General features: G+C 37.0%; 1 protein-coding gene across 3 annotated transcripts; it reads right to left on the bottom strand.

Moving 5' to 3' along the window:
* Positions 1-41: 41 nt before the first annotated feature.
* On the bottom strand, positions 42-16690 carry LOC307162213 (vacuolar protein sorting-associated protein 4B). 3 transcript variants are annotated; one of them, XM_079877414.1, is made up of 14 exons: positions 16592-16690; positions 15393-15504; positions 15215-15315; positions 14333-14392; positions 10698-10809; positions 10318-10465; positions 6372-6433; positions 6041-6160; positions 5135-5291; positions 4511-4659; positions 4012-4093; positions 2717-2936; positions 1771-1911; positions 42-659 (listed from the first exon to the last, which is right to left on the bottom strand). In XM_079877414.1, the coding sequence occupies exons 1-14, from the start codon at positions 16610-16612 to the stop codon at positions 558-560; spliced, it is 1587 nt and encodes a 528-aa protein (XP_079733540.1). In that variant the 5' UTR covers positions 16613-16690; the 3' UTR covers positions 42-557. The 3 variants fall into 3 exon arrangements, with proteins under 3 accessions (XP_079733540.1, XP_079733541.1, XP_079733542.1); XM_079877415.1 differs by lacking the exon at positions 14333-14392; XM_079877416.1 differs by lacking the exons at positions 14333-14392; positions 15215-15315; positions 15393-15504; positions 16592-16690 and adding an exon at positions 11458-11704.
* Between the last annotated feature and the right edge of the window lie 3052 nt (positions 16691-19742).

Genomic DNA, 19742 nt, shown 5'->3' with positions numbered 1-19742 from the left:
CTCTCATTACCAACACCCATAAAATATGTCTTTGCAGCAACAAAGAGCCACTTTAAATGGTTCTTCTACAAAGCATAGCCAGCAAAAACATTTTAAGATGGGGCTGAAAAGTCTTCATGCGCCATGGAGCTTCATTATTGTCCATTCAGACTTATGCGACTGTAAACAAGAGTTACATTAGTATTTCTTCAAACGATTAGTCACTGCGTGAAGTAACAACTCATTACATTTGCTAATTGTTTAACAGGACATCTGTTGTAGGCTCCTCTGACTGTTAATCATAGACAGACAGTAAGCACAAATTATTATGATTGAGCCCGCTGATTAAATGAAAGATGCATGATGGTCACAAGGTACTGATGGCAGCCTTGCAGGCAGAGCAGCTATTAAAAACAACTGAGAACAACTTTCAAATTACATCTAGCATTTAGCCTGAGCTGAGGGGGGGCCGTCGGTCAGAGGAAGAGCATGGGTACAAAAGGAAGAGAGGGCGAGGGCAAGAGAGAGGACGTTACGATCACAATCTGTTTGCTTTGGTTTCGGGAGACCGGCTCTGTTCAGCCCTCCTGTCCAAAGTCCTCTGTGAACTTTTTCAGCTTCTCCAGATCCTGCTCGTTGACGGTGGGCTTTGTGTTGGTGAGGGACCTCAGCATGTCCGACTGTGGGTACGGGCAGAGTAGAATGATGATTTGATTAAAGTATCATAACATTCTTGCAAATCTACACAAGTTAGTTTTTTAATAAAATGAAATAAAACATTCATTGTTTCATTAACTTCTCTTTTTTTTTACTCTACCTTTTTTTAATAAATACTAATATTATTACCATTTCTATTGAAACACTAATATTTTTATATAAATACTTTTATTCAGTTTGGTCCAACCATTAAAAGATGCTGCAAAATAGCCAATATACACACATATAAACACTGAGTATACTGTATATTTTTATATATTTTGTTTGTAAAGTTTGGGCTCAGTTAGAATTTTTTTTATGTTTTTTTATTTTATTTATTTGATAAAAAACACAGTAAAAACAGTAATATTTATTCATAATAATAATGATGATAATAATAATATAATATGTAGGGATAATGTACATCAAGTCATCCGAACTGGATGTACATTATCCCTTATGTATAGCACAGCATAACTTTTTTCTTACAACCAATAATCACAATTGACCATTCAGGGAGTTTGATTGACAGGCGATCTGACCAATCATAATCCGCCATCCGTCGAATTCGACATTTTTCTCCGACAAAGCAGTCAGGAGAGTTAGTAGATTAACGTTGGAGGATTTGAACTTGAAAAACGTTGTGTACTGACGTCTTTCCACGGTTGAAACAACATTCCTTCTTATGTTCATTCATGTTTATTTGATGCTATAAATTAACTAGAAGGAAGAGATGATCGGTTTACGAGCAGCTTTAACTGAGGCTCTACAGCGATCTGTCTGACACATTAAAGAGCCACAAAACGGTATTTATTGTTTAAATTTCACAAAATAATGACCAAATTTGAAAGGTGAGACTTTGTTTCATATCATAAAGTAACCTGGTCTGTCCTGTCTGTCAGCGCGTTGTCAGTGTCCTCTCTGTTCCACGATGTATTTTTCACTGCGTGAGAACATGGTGTGTCACGTGAGAGCGACGTGGCTTGTCGGACATAGCAACAGTAACTAAAGGGGGCGGGTCTTTGTGAACGGTCAATGGTGTGTACTGATGGTGTAAGAAAACAAAAAACAAAAGAGAACTAAAAACATGCTCACCATGGAAACAATTGGCTCCAAAAGTTTCTCTCCAGGAACATCCATCCAAGTCATTTCTATAGCCTGTGGATCACCTGGGGAGCAAGGGGTTAGCAGGTCATCCACTAAGACATTTGGATCATCTCTTGATGGTCCTCGTACCTAATGAAAGAAAAAAATATTTTCAGTTAGAAAGGGAGGGTAATTCATTTTCAATTAATTAATATGACACATATTTCACAAGTTTTCATTTGCTCCATTTCCGTTTTTTAAAGCGTTAAAGGGGGGTACAATGGTGTTTCATGTATTCAGAGTTGTTTACAGTGTTAAAGAGATGGATTCTCATGCTTAACATGGCCAAAGTTTTAAAAAAATATTTTGGACGAATAACGGAGAATTTCTGTGCCGAAAATCTTACTTCCGGGTTGGTACAAGTTTCGGCTGGTTTTTTTTCGACCGTGGATCTAATGACGTAGACCAGAGTGGAACTCCTTATATGAGCATTTCTCTCGGAAAAGCGCGGCCGCGCACACGTCGACCAGAGGAGAGCGAGACCGCGCACATCAACGCGCTTCAACAGGAAATCATCGGCAGCGCTGCATAGTGTTCCCAAAGAACCCAGCGTTAGGAACAGTGGATGCAGATTGTTTTTCCGGGGCAAAAACGAGTTGTGTAGACTGTTTGTTCCCTGCATTTCGACGATGAATGTTTTATAAACAAAGCCCAGATCGACGGATTCTCTCTATGGCTCTGGCTTCGCCCACACGGCCCGCCTCCAGACGCTCGTTTTTTTTCCGGAAAGACTCGGTACAGCCTATTTTTCTTTTATAAATATAATAAAACTAAAGACTTTTTGGAGATATGAAGGATGCAATACTACTCTATAGGTACTCAAGATTAACAGGAGATTGAGTGAAAATGAGCATTTCACCCCCCCTTTAACGCAATGGTGTCTGGCAGGACTCACCCGTTTAAAGTGAGTGGCAGACTGAACCTTCCTGACGGGCTGCATGAGAGCGTCTCTGACGATGACGCTGATGTCAGCACCAGAGTAACCGTCCGTCTTCTTGCCCAGAGTCATGAAGTCTGATTCGGTGAGAACGTTAGGTGTGCTGCCCAGATTTAGCTTGAACATGAACCCGCGAGCGTGCTCTTCAGGCAGAGGGATGTAGATACGTTTCTCAAATCTAAACACAACAACACAGAAGATGAACAATGAACAAACACTTGCAGTTAAAAGTGGTAGATGGACTGTTACTATTTTTCACATATTACAACAATCGTCAAACAAATGAGTTACACTTTATTTGAAGGTGCCCTCGTTACAGTGTAAATATGCATTTAAATACTCAGTAATATTAATTAACATGTACTTACTATAGGGTTTGGTTTAGGGTTAGCTGTTTGTAATTATGCATAACTTACTGTTATAATTACTACCATAAGAATAATATAGGTAACAAGGGCACTGTAAAATAAAGTGTTACCAACAAATCAAATATATGAAATAGCACAAATGTAGCTTTAGGAAATCATAGCTTATACGTCACCACCTACGTCTAGGTGTTTTATACATAGTGATACACTACAGTTCAAAAGTTTAAGGTCGGCAAGTTTTTTTGAAGATCTCGCTTATGCTCATCAAGGCTGAATCTATTAGACTGAAAATACAGTAAAAACCATACATTTTATTGCTGTGATGCAAAGCTGAATTTTCAGCATAATTTCTCCAGTCTTCAGTGTCACAAGAAACATTTCTTATTATTATCAATGTTGAAAACAGTAAGTGCTGCTTAATATTTCTGTGAAAACCGTGAAACCTTTTTCTTTTATGAATAAAAAGCATTCATTTGAAATAGAATTATTTTGAAACATTTCTTTGTCACTTTTGATCAATTTAATGCATCTTTGCTGAATATTAATTTAATTAAGTATTCATTTCTTACTGACCCCAACCCATACATAATTTCAAACGTCCAGGATTTCAAAATTGTCCACATAAATAAAATACTGAGACCTGTACATCTTTCATAGTAACATTCCACATGATTCATGGTTTCTGGCTCAGTTATGAGCTACAAGAGTTGAGAAACCTGTTCCTTGGTGATGTGACTCAAGTGATGTCATGAAAACATGATGCGTCACGCTGGCACAGAGTTTAATGAGATAATCTTTAAGTGATAGACTCAATCACTCCTCTCAGACTGATCTCTTTCAGTTTTCATCATGGTAATTCAGTCATTCATGGAAACAAATTATTACCGTCTTCTGATGGCAGAATCCAACGTCCATGGGATATTTGTGGCTCCCAGAACCAGGATCCCTTCATTGTCAGTACCAACACCTATAAAGACATGGATTTGCATTAAAAAAGTATTAAACCTTCTTTAATCACTTATTTAAAAATGTATTACTTTTATCTTAAATATGACAAAAGGGCATAGAAAATGTCAAGAAAATAATCTCACTATGCAAAAATGATATGAATATAATTTCTTAATATTCATGTCTATAAGAAATATAATATATTGTATTTGTTTTATTAATACATTCAAATCCAATTATATTTGAAAAGCACACATCCTAAAGACAAAAATGAAAGTGATTTTGATTACATGATTTTACATCACTTTTGATTCAGAATGTGTTTCAGACAAACAAGCCATTTACTCGTTCATTTCGTTTCTTTGTGGTGTGTTTTATTAGGATTGGAGGATTGGATTTAACATCCCTGTAACAGACGGTCATAACATATTCTCACCTTGCATCTGAACCAGAAACTCTGTTTTGATTCTGCGAGCTGCTTCACTTTCATTCTCGCTCCTGGAGCCACAGAGTGAATCGATCTCATCTATGAAGATAATAGAGGGCTTGTGCTCTCGGGCCAACGTGAACAAGTTCTTCACCAGCCTGCGGAGGTAAAAGGACACGTTTAGACGTCACGTGACATCATTTTAACCATTTAATCAGGTGACAAACAACTTCAACAATCAGAAATGTAGATATTTCCAGTATTCTGTATCATTTCCTAAAATTATACAGAATGCACAGCCATGAGAACTAATTATAAAGCCATCAAGAATTAAATGTTTTAAGCATTTTGGCTTTCATTTACAGGTCAGTTGGTGAGTCAAGGTTGCTCGATACCAAATTCTGTTCAAAGATCCTCATAAAAGCTGTACAAAACATGTCCAAAACCCCACAGATGCAGATGCACCTTCAATACAGTTTCTGCAGTGTTGCACATCACATGGCATTTCATTTTCTATCCATTATTTTGTAATATAAAAAAATATATATTAAACATATTTCAGATGTTCATTTTCTAGCAAACATCCAGACTCCTTAGGTAAAGGTAACCATCACCATTCCTCACAAGACTCACTTTTCACTCTCTCCCAGCCATTTGGATACCAGGTCTGAGGAAGAAATGGAGAAGAAGGTGGAATTGTTGGCTTCTGTCGCTACGGCTTTGGCCAGGTAAGATTTGCCTGTTCCTGGAGGCCCGAACAGAAGGATGCCCCTCCATGGAGTTCTTTTACCTGAGACAGAAACAATTTGGATTATTAGCAGTCAACGTCACTCATGAAGTATTGGTACAGTTGTAGTTTTGGATACACACACAGCTATCAATTATCCCTTTACACAAAGTTCAAACTACTGAGCAAAGCACAAGACACTTAGGCCCTGTTTACACCTGGTATTAAGATGCGTTTTGGTCGGTCAGATCACAAGTGGACATTGCTAAATACAGGTGTAAACGGGGTCTAAAACGTTTTGAGCTTGTCCACTTCCAGAGGTAGTCGAAAACACATTCGACCGGATTGCTTTCGAGGTGTAAACGCTCATGTGGTCGAATGCGTTCAAACAGTCACAAGAGACCATCTACTCTCCACCTACTGACCTAAACTAAAGCTTCTGCTCTCTGTATGTTTTTACATCGTCTCTGGTCGCGTTCATATGTAAATTTTGTGAGCTTATTTCATCCATTAGATCGAAAGATCTGAAAAAACTCATACATATACCCACCCATTTACTCCCCTCAAAGAAATCAGGACAGAAGTGGTTAAAAAGTGGACAAAAAAGACTAATTAAAACAACAGGTGTAATCAGGAATGTGTCTGCCTCGTATACTTGTGATCCGATTGACCAAAACAGATCTTAATACCAGGTGTAAACAGGACCAAATTGGCATTGATGACCATTAAATACTTAAAACTTTAAGAGTGTTACATGAAAGCATTAACCCATTAATTGATATTCTTAATACAGGCAGGAAAAAGCCACTTGCCTGTGAAGAGATGTGGGAATTTGATTGGCAGAATAACGGCTTCTTTCAAAGCCTCTTTGGCGCCCTCCAACCCGGCGACATCATTCCATTTAATGTTCGGCTTCTCCATGACAATGGCTCCTGTGACAGAAGAACCGGTCTTTGAATCAGTCAATAAGATTTAACAGAGATTTGTTGGAAATTAAAACGAAGAAACATCAAATGTATTAACAAAAAAAGGACTGTTTTTGCTTAGTTTTTACTTAAGAATAAAAGTACTAACAAGTGAAAAACAAAATTCGTAGTATTTTGTAGTATTTAGAAGAAAGCGTCTGAATGGGGAATAACTAACCTGAGAGTTGATTCTGAAATTTCTTTTTCTCTGGGTCATCTCCTTCTCCATCGCTCTCATTCCTAGGGTTAAAAACACAATGTGAAATGCACGCAAAAAGCCACTTTACAGACAGTATGGGTATGAGATCTCTCTTTTCTTATCACACTTAAACTGACAAAAACACAAAAATTGTTTACGAGTACTCTCGCAAACGCAGTCTTGATTGTAAAGAGTTGTGAGAAAATGGGATGTGCGTCGGATCCGCGTTATGTGCGTCAGGTCTTAAAGTGACAGCCGCCTAATAAACCTGCTTCTATTTGTCTCAATGTTAATCAAAAAACAAAAGAAAAAAAAGAAAAAAACTCATTGCTCTTCACTAACTTTAGTAACTTTAATTACAATAATCAATAATTAATTCATACAGTGAAGACTATGCAATGTTTAATTTAACATTTCATTACGTAAATTAAATTTTTGTAGTTCTGTATTTCTAACCGAAACCCTACCTAAAAAATCTTTTTAAAAAAGATGTTTATTTCATTACTGACTACGTTTACAAGCTGTTAAAATTCGGATTATGGTCGGGTTAAGGTCACTATTTGGGTTTCTGAAACATTCGGAATAACCCGTTTACATGCGTGAGCAGAGAGAGTTACTCCTGTATACATGGAATTTGTAATCAATTGGCAATAGAGCCCTGCAAGCCCGTCGGGGCCCGACGGGGCCCGACAGGCTAAGCCCATTCGGGCCGGGCTCGGGCCGTTTTTTTTTTTTTACAGATCGGGCTCGGGTCGGGCTCGGGCTTATTTTAGCTTCTCTCCTCATTGTGTATATAATTAACGTGCAGCAGAGCACACGTCACGAAGTGTGTATGAAATATTGTTATATTGATTATATTATAAATATTATACATCACCTAAGAAAGTAACACAAACGCAACACGCATACACGAACGCGCGCGCGTCACTCACGTGCATTAAACAGGTGACACTTCAGTTACTGAAAAGCAAAGAAAGCCAAAGAAAAAAACCAAAGAAATACTTCAAAGGCCGTTTATTTACTTATTTTTGCGGTTTGATCCCATAGCACTATATTCTCCCTTCATGTTTATGCTTCTGTGTAATGGACGGTTTGTCCAATATTTTTGGGCATGATGTTTCAGGCCTATAATAAAAGTTTACCTCTTAGTAGCGTGTGACGTGTGTGTGTTTGCGTGTGTAGCAGAGACAGCGCGCATCAGAGAGCGCGCGACGTGTGTTTGCGTGTGTAGCAGAGACAGCGCGCGTCAGAGAGAGAGAGAGCGCGTCAAAGAGCGCGCGCGTCAGAGAGAGCTTAAAAGTGATTGATGTTGGTCTCGGGTCGGGTCGGGTTCGGGCTGAAAAAATTGCAGGCGTTGTCGGGCTGGGGTCGGGTAGGGCTTGAACACCACGGGCCAGGGCCGGGCTAGGGCTGGAGTTTTTGGCCCGTGCAGGGCTCTAATTGGCAATATCCCGATGTAAACGCCGACGCATGGTTAGCGTCTGGACGTACGGACAACCTTAAGACGCAATATTCGTCATTTCCTATTCTTCTTCCTGTATCCAAAGACAACAACAACAGCAGCAGCACGCGGATAATGAATAGTTCGGGGCAGATAGCGATCGCCTTTGTTTGCGCTTTCCTCCTCGCTCTAAAAGTGTGGTGCTGTGCTGCGTCTCGCCATGTTTACCTCTACTTCTTGTTTACTTCCGGTATACTGCACGCGGGTTTTTGTATGCGTCGTCTTTCCTCAAAAGACCAAGATTCCTTGCGGATAGAACATGCGCAGAACACAAATCAATGTTCCTTTTGATGGGGATATGCCGATAGGCATTTACATGACCAAATATTCGGGTTAGAAAAGGGGTACCCCAGGGATCATATCCGGGTTTTTAAAAACCGGGATATGAGCATATCCGTGTTTTTGCCGGTGTTTACATGGCCGTGCGCGACCGGGTTATTGCTAATATTCCGGTTTTGAACGGGTTATTGCATGTAAACGTAGTCACTGTTCATTATCTATTGTATTTATTTGTGCTATTACTGGTAGTTTATTTATTCTTATTGTATTACTGATTGTTTACTTGTCTTTTAAAATGTAACTTTATATTAGTTAGTCAAACAGTTTATGTTGTGGTATAAAATTGGAAGCGAGAATGGTGTCATTACAACGTTATTTATTAAAATACAAGACAACTTCCATTTAATAGAGACATCAATAGCTGTATTGCTGTCTGTAATATTAGCCTTCATTCATAGTACTTAGTAAAAGATGGCATTAAACAAAGAAATATAATATTTATAAATACATATTAGTGCTGACAATCGATTAAAAAGAAATTAACTAATTAATCGCACATTTTTCTGTAATTAATCGTGATTAATCGCAACTAACAACTTAAAGTTTTTAATATATTTTTGTATTGACAATTTCACATTTAATCTCCAAAATAATGTAGAAACAAAGAGATTATATTTTAAATATTTGATCTAACAGGTAAAAAATGTCCATAAATTAAATAAAGTTCTAACAATTCAGTCTTCACTGCATCATTTATTAATTAAATATACATTTTTATTAAAGCTACAAAAGTTATTCAGTTGAAAGCAGTGAGGGATTTTCTATTTTTCTTTTGTTCTTTGATCAACATGATAGACAGCAGCAGTTTTATTAGACTGCTGCCGCTTTAAGACCTGCCGCACGACACGAATTTGACATCCATTTTCTCACAACTCTCTATGTTCATTTAAAACTTTAACTCATTTAAGACTGTGTATACAAGGATACTTGACAAAACGGGCATCATTTTGTGTCTTTTTGTCCGTTCAAGCGTGAAAGAGAACCAGCGCGCGGTCTCAAGCAGCTTCCTGTGTGTGTGTGTGTGTGTGTCACACAGACAGGAGATTCACAGACGTAACGCACTGCGTTCTCTTTTGTGTCTTATCGTGCTTGAATGGTTTAAAAGCATTTGTACGAATAAGAGTGTAAACATTATGTAACACTAGCTAAAGGATGACGGGAAAAAATGGATGCTGTGTTAATTGCATGTAATATATTAACACGTTAAACTGAAAATTAAATACATGCGTTAACACATTCATTTTGACAACCCTAATAAATATTTTAAAAAATAGAATAACATATTTAAAATATATACCCTCTTTATGTTGTTTCTACATTAATTTGGAGTTTCAGTATGAAATGATGTATTACAAAATAAAAAATATATTACAAATTTTAAAGTTAGGTATGATTAATCACAGAAAAATGTGCAACAAAACAGTCTCAGTAGCTAACATACCTTTGTATTGACATGTGAACACACACTAGCAGTTAGGGATATGCAAAACTACTATTTTAAATAAATATGGGTTATCTGAATGGCCAATCGATTAGTCAGCCTTTAAGGAAGCGCTTTACAATTGACCGTTCGCAAAGACCCACCCCCTTTAGTTACTGTTGCTTTGACTGACAAGCCACGCCGCTCTCACGACACGCCATGTTCCAACTCTTTAATGTGTCTGACAGATCGCTGTAGAGCCTCAGTTAAAGCTGCTCGTGAACCTTCTAGTTAATTTACAGCATCAAATAAACATGAATGAACATAAGAAGGAATGTTGTTTGTTGTGGAAAGACGTCAGTACACAACGTTTTTCAAGTTCAAATCCTCCAACGTTAATCTACTAACTCTCCTGACTGCTTTGTCGGACAAAAATGGCGGATGATTGATCAGATCGCCTGTCAATCAAACTCCCTGCGAAGGGTCAATTGGGGTCTATCAGAGCCAGATTAGATGCTTTTTTAAACAGGGCATTCAGACTGGACATGTTATCGTGCTCAGAAACAATTGGCTAATATTTGCCATTTTGATATTTAGCCGATTCACAGAAATCGAGCACACATTTCGAATGTATGTTTTGCATATAATTATTCAGTCACACCCACCCTTTGTCACTGGACTGGGACTCCTTCACTGGTTTTGCAGGGGCTTTCTCTTTCTTCTTCAAGTACTCTTTCAGCTTTTCAGCCCGGTCTAAATATTCGGCACATTTGGCCCGGATACTTTGTTTGGCCTTATCACCCTGTGCTTCATCTTTGTAAAAAAATAAACATAAACATAAAAAGAGTTAAAGATATAAAAAGCCTTCCCTGTTGTGATGTATTCTGCTTAACATACTGATAAATTACAATGTGTAACTATAAAGTAACAATCAAACTATTACAGTCTGGACACAAACAAATAATATGACAGGAATAATATAGTTTTTCCAAAGCTAAAATCATTCTTCTTGATGGATGATATTTAATTTCTGCTGCATACTTACATTTGACAACATGTAGGAAATATTGAACTGCATGCTGATATAAACGCAGGGCCTCTTCATAGTTTTCGGCCTTATCCTCCTGAGATGCCTTACTGGCCAGATCTATAGCTTTCTGTGTGGGAAATATCATAGCATTGTTTCAGAATGGGTTTGAGGGGAAAAATGCAATGTGGCTGTTAATTAATTAACGCAGTTTTATTGTCTTAAAATTAAATGTATGGAGGATTTCAATTATGGTTATATGAAAGCACATAAATTAGACACTTCAGCAAACCCTCATTCTCAAACCAAAATGATGGATGTGGCATCAGTCCTCCAAGAAAAACTATAATGCTTAGGAATTCACCAGAACTATGAGTCTAAAATTAATAGGCGTATTCATAAACACAAAACTAAATTTAGATCTAAACTTCACACTAGACAATGGTCAAACCCAACCGTATCGTTAGCTCATCTGATCTTAACCTGACTTATTAACGTTCAAAATGCCATTTATAATCTCACGTACAATCAGTTAGGCCTGATTACGAACTTAACAGGTTTGTTAGTATATAAATTTAACAAGTTAAAGAAAACATGATGGGTGCTAGTAAGAGATGAGCGATCATTTCGCCATGTTTAACGTTACTACAAAATCATTGCTTTCAAATGTATGAATTTACAAATCGTTCAAGACTCAGTACTTATCTTAATTAAATCTGTAAGTTAACATTATTGCTGTCAGTTGAAAAACTATGAGCTAATTTGTTTGCTAACTTACCTGTAAGTTGTTGTTGGCAGCCATAGGGGCTGAAAAAATCAAGAACGTACGACGTGTTTCGGAAATATAAAGACAGTGTTATATTAACTGTCACAAACACGATTTAACAAACAAACAACAATTATTGCAGATTTAGGAATTTCAGTGCTTAGTTTTGAGATCGTTGAATAACAGAGGAAAAAACAACTTCCGCATTAAAATGTCGAATGTCACTTCCGCCTCCTCGCTCACGTGTTCCAAAAATGTCATGCGTCATACGTGTAAGACAAGCCTCTTTGGCGCGCCCTGAAAAAACACCTCTGGTTTCAGCAACAAAAGATAAAGACTGTTGTTCTTACGTAATAGAAGTTGTTGTCGTCATATTAACGATTATTGTGGGTAAAAACAAAAGGATTCTCTCAAGCTAATGCCACCAAACATAAGAAAGTGTAACTGCCTTACCGGAAGTATATCAGATTTTGTACAAATCATCTGCAACCATTTGCTTGTAAGCTATTGAATTTACAATGTTACAATGATTACAGTTAACGTCACTTGAAAACAATTCATTGGGGAGACTGAGACTAGCTGGGAATCTATAGGCTATCTGAGCAACTATAAGGTTTATAGTCAAAGGTCCAAATGCTTGTTTTCTTTAGTGGTTTTGTGTTGATGCTGGTTTCAAGCACTTGATATTATTCATTATTATTCATATTTTTTTTGTATTCTTCTAATATATATTGGGTAAATAAGTGAACACAATAAAACCACACTAATTTTTTATGTCAGATATTCAAACATCAAACATTATATTCAAACATCAGGACAGAAGATTTTATTTTTAATCCAATTTAATGTAATGTTTGCCAAAAAAAGAATTATATATATATATATATATATATATATATATATATGCATTACATTACATTAATTTTAGTTAATTATGCCTTGGCATTGTTTCCCTCAACTGATTAGACACATTTGGTTTCCAGACCATAACCAGTTAATGACCAGTCCCCATGTGACAACTTACCCCTTATAGTGGTCAATGTAACCTATATTTCCCAGCCCACTCTGAGAAGAGTGATAACTAACTCCAGTCTCATCACTTTTATTAAATTGGCTTCCGTATTAATTACTAGAATGCACATTCACAGCTACACAGAAAGGCCAGTGTGTTACTAAAGTGATATGGTCTGAAGTCATCAGCAAGATAACTGAGCTATAAACAAGTGTTGCTATTGTAAAACTGAAAGGTCACCTACAATCATGAGCCATAACATTGCTTACACATTGTCAGGTATTATATTGCAACATGACAGGCTAGTAATAATATAAATATCTTACGCTTATTTCTTTTAGAATCATGTTGTGACATAACAAAAAGGAAAATATAACAAAACAAAAAAAAGTTATGGAACAGACAAAAAATAGAAAGTAGTATAACCAAACATACAATGGATATATACAAAATGATGAAAGTATAAAAAGTGTAAGTGGTCCACTGCCTTTATAATAAACATAAAATCAAAGTAGACCCTTTATATTTTCTTAATATGCAAGTTCCTAGACTTATTGCACATGATTCATCAATGAAAAAAAATAAATAAATGCTTGTCTACAAAACTTGACATCACCAAGCCTTCTTAATTTTCATTCAGTCCCCTAAAAACACCGGTGCAATCGTATGTAAACAACATTTAATTTTCACTTTAAAAATAACTGTAGTGAGGTAATATTGGTAGCTGAGAAATATTAAATATCAGCAAATTTAGAGAACGGTCCGTTATGGTTTTTATGAACAGTTTAGCTTCATCGCTCTTGAAAGTTGAAGCATTGTTGTGTCTAACACAAAAAAGAAAAATAAGCATGATGGCCCACCTCTAAATATGACCATCAGTGGGGCGTAAGCAGATCCTGCGAAAATACACAATTGAGGGTGTACGTATTCATATGAATTAAGGTGCAAAAAAACTCAAATTGTCTTTTAAATAGGAATCAATGCAATTTGCAATTTAGAGTGGAAGATTTACCCGCACAGATTTTGTTGGTCATGTGGACTCGCCCTGTCGACCAACAGAAAGCTGCTCGGTTTGAAAGTTACATCTGTGTAAGCTGTGCTTCATACCAACTGAAAACGTAGCTAATTTTCACACAAATTTTTGCTAATGTTACTGTACCTTTAGCCACCAAATACTCCAATACTCAGGGGCCAATACTCATACATTGGCCCCTCCAGGTCCCTGAAAACCCACCCATATCCCACAACCTGGAGCTATGGCTGAGTTTCAATATCTGTTATAATCTATGATTACTGCTGTCAGATCTGGTGACATATGGGTAATTAGGATAGCAAAGACTAAACCTTTTACTTGCAAAAGAACCAGACCTAAAAAAAGCCAACACCCTGAAAATAAACTAAAACAACAAAAATACCCTACGGTGAAAAAGCATGCAATGAATCACTGTCTAATGGTGGAACAACCACCTCACTTGCCTTCCAGACACTACATTCTTACATTAGACATTAAATTAAATGACCAGACCTTTAGATCAAGAGGTCAAGGTTTTGCTGATTAGCACGTCGTCATCAGCTCTAACAGCTCATCTGCCATAACTACACCTTCTGACTACAATAAGCATATTTTTTATTTATTTACGAGCATTCAACATCATCTGTGTGTTCTGCCGAAATAAAATGTTTTACAAACGCACTATACACATTGCACTTACTCATAGTGTTTTAAGAGACTTGGCACATAATGCATTAGGCCCCATATAGGGCCTAATATAGGCTACTTACAAGCAAAACCACAGGATGCCATGGCATACCTGGCAGAAGCACCTCTAAGACTAAGCAACAGACCACAGTCAGGATACAAAGTAAGACTCCTACCTGCTCATTACTATTGGTGACCCCCAGGGCTATGTCCTGAGTCCACTGCTGTTTATCTTTCTGACACACAAACGTCACACAAAAAATCACATAATTAAATTTGCAGACCATTTCAGTTCACAGAGAATATGGTGAGACCCCTCTCCAGCTGTCAGTAAAACAAAAAAAGATTAGAGACTGAAGAAAGGTCAAAGCAGTTCACAACCCCATCAAAGCAAAGTCAACTTCAAATACTTATTAAATAAATAATAATATAATAATAATATAATCCATACAGTGATCTCTAATCCCACTACATTTTGGCTTCCAGGAACAGTAAATGACAGGAAATAAGAAAAGGAAATGTTGCTAGTTGGATTCAAACTCACACCAACCGTATGTGAGCACAGCATAATGTGTTGGAGCTCTTGCACTACCATTAGGCCATGTCTATAATGTTCCATTTGATTTTAAACTACTTTAGTGTGTCCAGTGATTTTGCAGACCACATATCGTTTTCCCTTCAGCAATGTATTTACTTAGCTTAATTTTCCCACTGCATGTTTTTCAGTCCATGATACAGAATGATGCTGCCACCATGCTTCAATGCACTGTTAGTGTTCTCGAAGTGGTTTAATTGTTGGTCAAAATGTGTTTTTTACTATTTGACCAAAGTAATATTAGTGACCAAAGATGTATTAGTGTCCAGTATTTGTTATTAAACTGCTGAAGACAGGCAGTTTATCAAGACTGTACATAACAAGGAAACAGCACACCTTTCTAAATGATCATGTCTTCCAGCATGATCTTTCCGAATTTCTAAGTTGTCACAGAAAATAAAAGTTGAACTGCTTGGACATTTATATTCAATACACAAAGAGACTGTGATAATTTGATAGTAACCTCTTTGTTATCGAGATAGTTTTGGAGCTCTTCTGCTCTGTCGAGATACTGCTTACACTTATCTCTGATCTTCTGATTCCCCTCCTTACCCTGTGGCTCACCTATATGGAAAACAAAGGGTTACATTTGCAAGAAAATGGCAAGACACCATTGTAAATTGTATATATTATGCACTCACGTTTTACTATATGCAGAAAATATTTCACTGCATGTTGATAAGATTTAACAGCCTCCTCATAATTTCCATCCTGGTCCTCCTGTGAAGCTTTGTTGGCTATAGCTATAGCTTTCTGTAAAATGAAGCATGTGCAATTTGCTTATATTAACTCATTATAACCTGACTTTTGTACATTTAAGACATTTTTGAGACACATAATCACAAGGTGAGTAAGGTACATCTTAAGACACTATGCAGAGATTTTAAAGTGTGTACATAAATAAAGCATCACTACACAGCATGTAGTTTAATATTTAATTATGAATAAATAATGCTATATAACAATTATGTAACTGTTAGCATGGTTGTGTTGAGTCAATCAATAATATGAAGTAATTTATGACTAGAAGTACAAAAGTATCAGTGACTTAACTTTAATAGATATTAAAATTATAATGAATCTGATAAGGCACATAATTGAATAATAATGAATTCAGATTATCATGATTCTTATAGAGATTCAGATTATTATTTATTTAAAAAATCTCAAATGTAACAAGACATAAATGTCTAGTGACATATAGCCTAATGTGGCTTTTGACATCATTATCATGACTATCATATAATATGACTATTATTAAATGTGCCTGTGTAATGATTTATGAGATGAAAATAATGAACCACACGAATAGGCTATGTTAAATTCACCAGTGAATATGGCAAATACCTGCTCTTCATAAATGTTTCATTTCGGGGGATGAGTGACGTCTTGAAAATACTTTTCAGATAATCGTCACACTTCAACAGCAAAATTGTTCCTGAACTGATAATATCCTCGATATGTCAATAATATCCGGTGTTATGGTCGCGGCTCAAAAACTAGAAAGCTGTCTGCCTGTCTTTGCCAGCATTTGAAGGCATCCTATGAGCTTTCGAAACCACTAACTTACTTGCTGTCTAAGCAGGCAGCTCACTAGGTATTGAAACATAACCACTGTCATTACGATGAACTGCGTACTCAAAGATAACTTAAATCACTCCAACTTCAACTTTATTCTTAAACAATGAACATGGTTGCGAGAGTGGTGAATGTGAAAGTGGTTTCTTTCTATACTTTTACGAAGAAAATTATTACGGCATTTAAACATTACAAACCATAACACTTGGTGAACTGACATTGCCATCACATTTACTGATGATTTCTGAGTGGATATATTTACCTGTAAATTAGTAGGCTCCATGTCACGCTGATTTGTTGTGTGTGAAATCGGTCACTGCTAAGTTTCGGTAGTCGGCGTTGACTGTAGCGAGTTTGTTGACACCCACTCGACTCATAGATCAGGCATGATAATGATTGAGGCACAACACGAGAAACAGCGCCCTCTACATTGTCACACTCAGAAATAAATCATAACTAAAAAACTGATTTGTTTGCTAGTTCATTCTGGAATGATTGTTGTTAGCTTAGTTTGTTTATCTGTTGATTAAGTAAAAAATGGTGAAACAGAGTCAAAAAATAAACTAGATACTACAAAATATAATATATTTTTCAATCAATCAATCAAACTTTATTTCTATAGCACTTTACAGCAGCCACCAGGTGTCCAAAGTGCTTCACATCAGGTACAAATAAACAAACACCACATTCAACAAAAAACAGAGTAAGAAGAAAAACAAAACATGAAGCATAAAAACAATAAGCTATATATGATTACTTAAAATCATCAGAAGAAAGAGTAAAATTGTTGCACCACTACTGTGTATTAAAAGCCATTTTAAACAAATAAGTTTTAAGTTTTGTTTTAAAAAGTACAAGGTCTGTTACAGTACGAATGTCAGGGGGGAGCTTGTTCCAGAGTTTAGGGCCAGCAACAGCAAAGGACCTATCGCCCCACTGTTTATACCTCGACTTCGGGAGTCGGGACCTGTAAAGTCAGTTGATCAGAAGACCGCAACCGCCGATTTTGTCCACCCAGAGTTAAGAGCTCAGACAAGTACTCAGGAGCTAGCCCATTCACAGCTTTAAAAACAAACAATAAAATCTTAAAATCAATCCTAAAACGCACCGGAAGCCAGTAGGGTAGCTAGAACTGGAGTGATGTGTGTGCTTCTAGGTGTACTTGTTAAAAAGCGAGCAGCAGCATTTTGTACAAGTTGAAGACGGGAAAGAGATATTTGACTCAGACCAACATAAAGAGCATTGCAATAATCAAGTCTTGAACTAATAAAGGCATGTAAAGCCTTTTCTAAATCGTGCCTTTTAAGAAAAGGCTTAACTTTAGTCAAAAGACGAAGTTGGAAAAAGCTCATTTTAACCACATTGCTAATCTGTTTATCAAATTTCATACCGCAATCAAAAGTGACTCCCAAATTTCTGACAGTTTGCTTGGCGCATGAAGTCAAAGCTTCCAAACTTAAAGCTGAATTAATTGACATGCATTTTGTATTGAAGATAATGCATTCAGTTGTATCTTCGTTCAACTTAAGGAAGTTCCGAGAAAGCCACAACTTAATATGATCAATGCAATTTTGCAAACGGTTTAATGCAATACTGTCATTTGATTTCATAGGCAGATAAATTTACAAATCATCTGCATAACAATGAAATGACAGATTATGCTCGTTTATTATAGCCCCTAGTGGCAACATATACAAAGAAAACATGGTGGGGCCAAGAATTGAACCCTGGGGCACACCACAATAGAGAGGAGCAGACGATGAGGAGAAATCACCCATTGTGACAGAGAAACTCCTATTTGTCAAATTTAAGTGTGGATCCGTGAATGCCTACACAATGCTCAAGACGTGCGAGAAGGATGCTGCTGTTAAATCCAGAAGCACTAATACAGGATCCCCTGAATCTACAGACAAGGCTATATCATTGTGGTAACAGTGCCGACTCTGTGCTATGCTATAGTGCTATGACGTGATCTAAAACCAGATTGAAATTTCTCAAACACTGAGTTCTGTTGTAGAAAAGCTTGTAACTGATTAAAAACAACCTTTTCCAACACCTTCAAAAGAAAGGGCAGATGTGAAACTGGTCTAAAATTAGACAACACATTAGGATCAAGATTGTTTTTTTTAAGCAGGGGTCTAACCACGGCATATTTAAAAGCATCCGGGACAGAGCCAGAACTGAGACAAAAATTAAAAAACATCAGCAAACTCGACCCAAGAGTACTAAAAACCTCCTTGAGCATCCAGGCAGGGACAATATCTAAAATACAGTTGGTAGGTTTCATGTGGCATACAACCTGAGAGAGCTTCGACAGAGAGATAGGTTTAAATTCCCTAAAAACAGCTGAATACAAAGGATCAGCAGGTACAAATACACTAAGATCAACACTGGCATTTTGCCTAACTAAAGCTACTTTATCAACAAAGTAACATAAAAACTTCTCACACATACTGGTTGAAGCCTCTGTCAAAGCAAAAGTGTGTGGATTCAAAACAGAATTAATAGTGTTGAACAACACCTTAAGTTCATGGCAGCTGTTAACTATGACAGATGAGAGATAGTCCATCTTTGCCACCTTTACTGCCCTCTGATACTCTACAAAACTATCCCTTAACATTCCCAGAGAAACCTGCAATTTGTCCTTCTTCCACCTCCTTTCAGCTTGTCTGCAGTGTTGCCTTATGGTCCTTGTGTTGTCGTTTAACCAGTGGTCCACTTTAGGTTTAATACACTTAAACCGATAAGGGGTAACAGAGTCTAGGATTTCAGCATTAGTAGAATAGAATGCAGAGAGAATGTTATCTGGGGAAGATGGAAGAACCATACCATTCTTGGCATAAAACTGAGAGCCCAAGAACATCGAAGCAAACTCTCCACCTGAAGAGGGTGTGAAACAGCGACGCCTAGAGACTGAAGGTACAGCAGGAGGTTGTGGAACACTGATCTCAAATTTAATGGGGAAGTGATCTGAAATACCTGATTCTAATATTTCTGTGACTGATACTGAAAGACCAAGAGAAATAATGAGATCCAAAGTATGGCCAAGATTATGTGTTGGCCCGTTTACACATTGGATGAAGCCAACAGAATTTAACAGATTTTTAAAATCATTAGCAAATAGATTTGAGGGGCAACAAACATGAATGTTGAAATCCCCACAGATCAGGAGCTTATCAAATTTCGGAACAACATCAGCCCAAAATTTTGGTGGTGTTCTCATGAAAATAATTTCTGTCATGACAACTCTCTAAATGTTTGGTAGGCTAATGGTAATGGATATGACACTGTTGATATGTTTCTGCTGCTGCAACAACTTTATGCTGCCAATACATACACAACACACTGCTGTGAGCAAGTAAGGCATGCTGCTGCTGTACAATATATGGATCTGGAAACGACACCTCTGGCCA

Source organism: Squalius cephalus, assembly GCF_949319135.1.
Source record: "Squalius cephalus genome assembly, chromosome: 7".
NCBI lineage: Eukaryota > Metazoa > Chordata > Actinopteri > Cypriniformes > Leuciscidae > Squalius > Squalius cephalus.
Note: the sequence above shows the minus strand (reverse complement) of the source record. Positions and strands in the feature narration are given on the sequence as shown.

Coding starts and splice junctions, on each gene's coding strand:
- LOC307162213 (XM_079877414.1), bottom strand. CDS start 16,612: ATGGAGCCTACTAATTTACAG. Junction 14,393..15,214: donor ACTATCTCGATAACAAAGAG/GTTACTATCAAA, acceptor TTTGTGTGTCAG/AAAGATAAACAGCAGTGGAC. Junction 4,094..4,510: donor GTTTCTGGTTCAGATGCAAG/GTGAGAATATGT, acceptor ATGTCTTTATAG/GTGTTGGTACTGACAATGAA.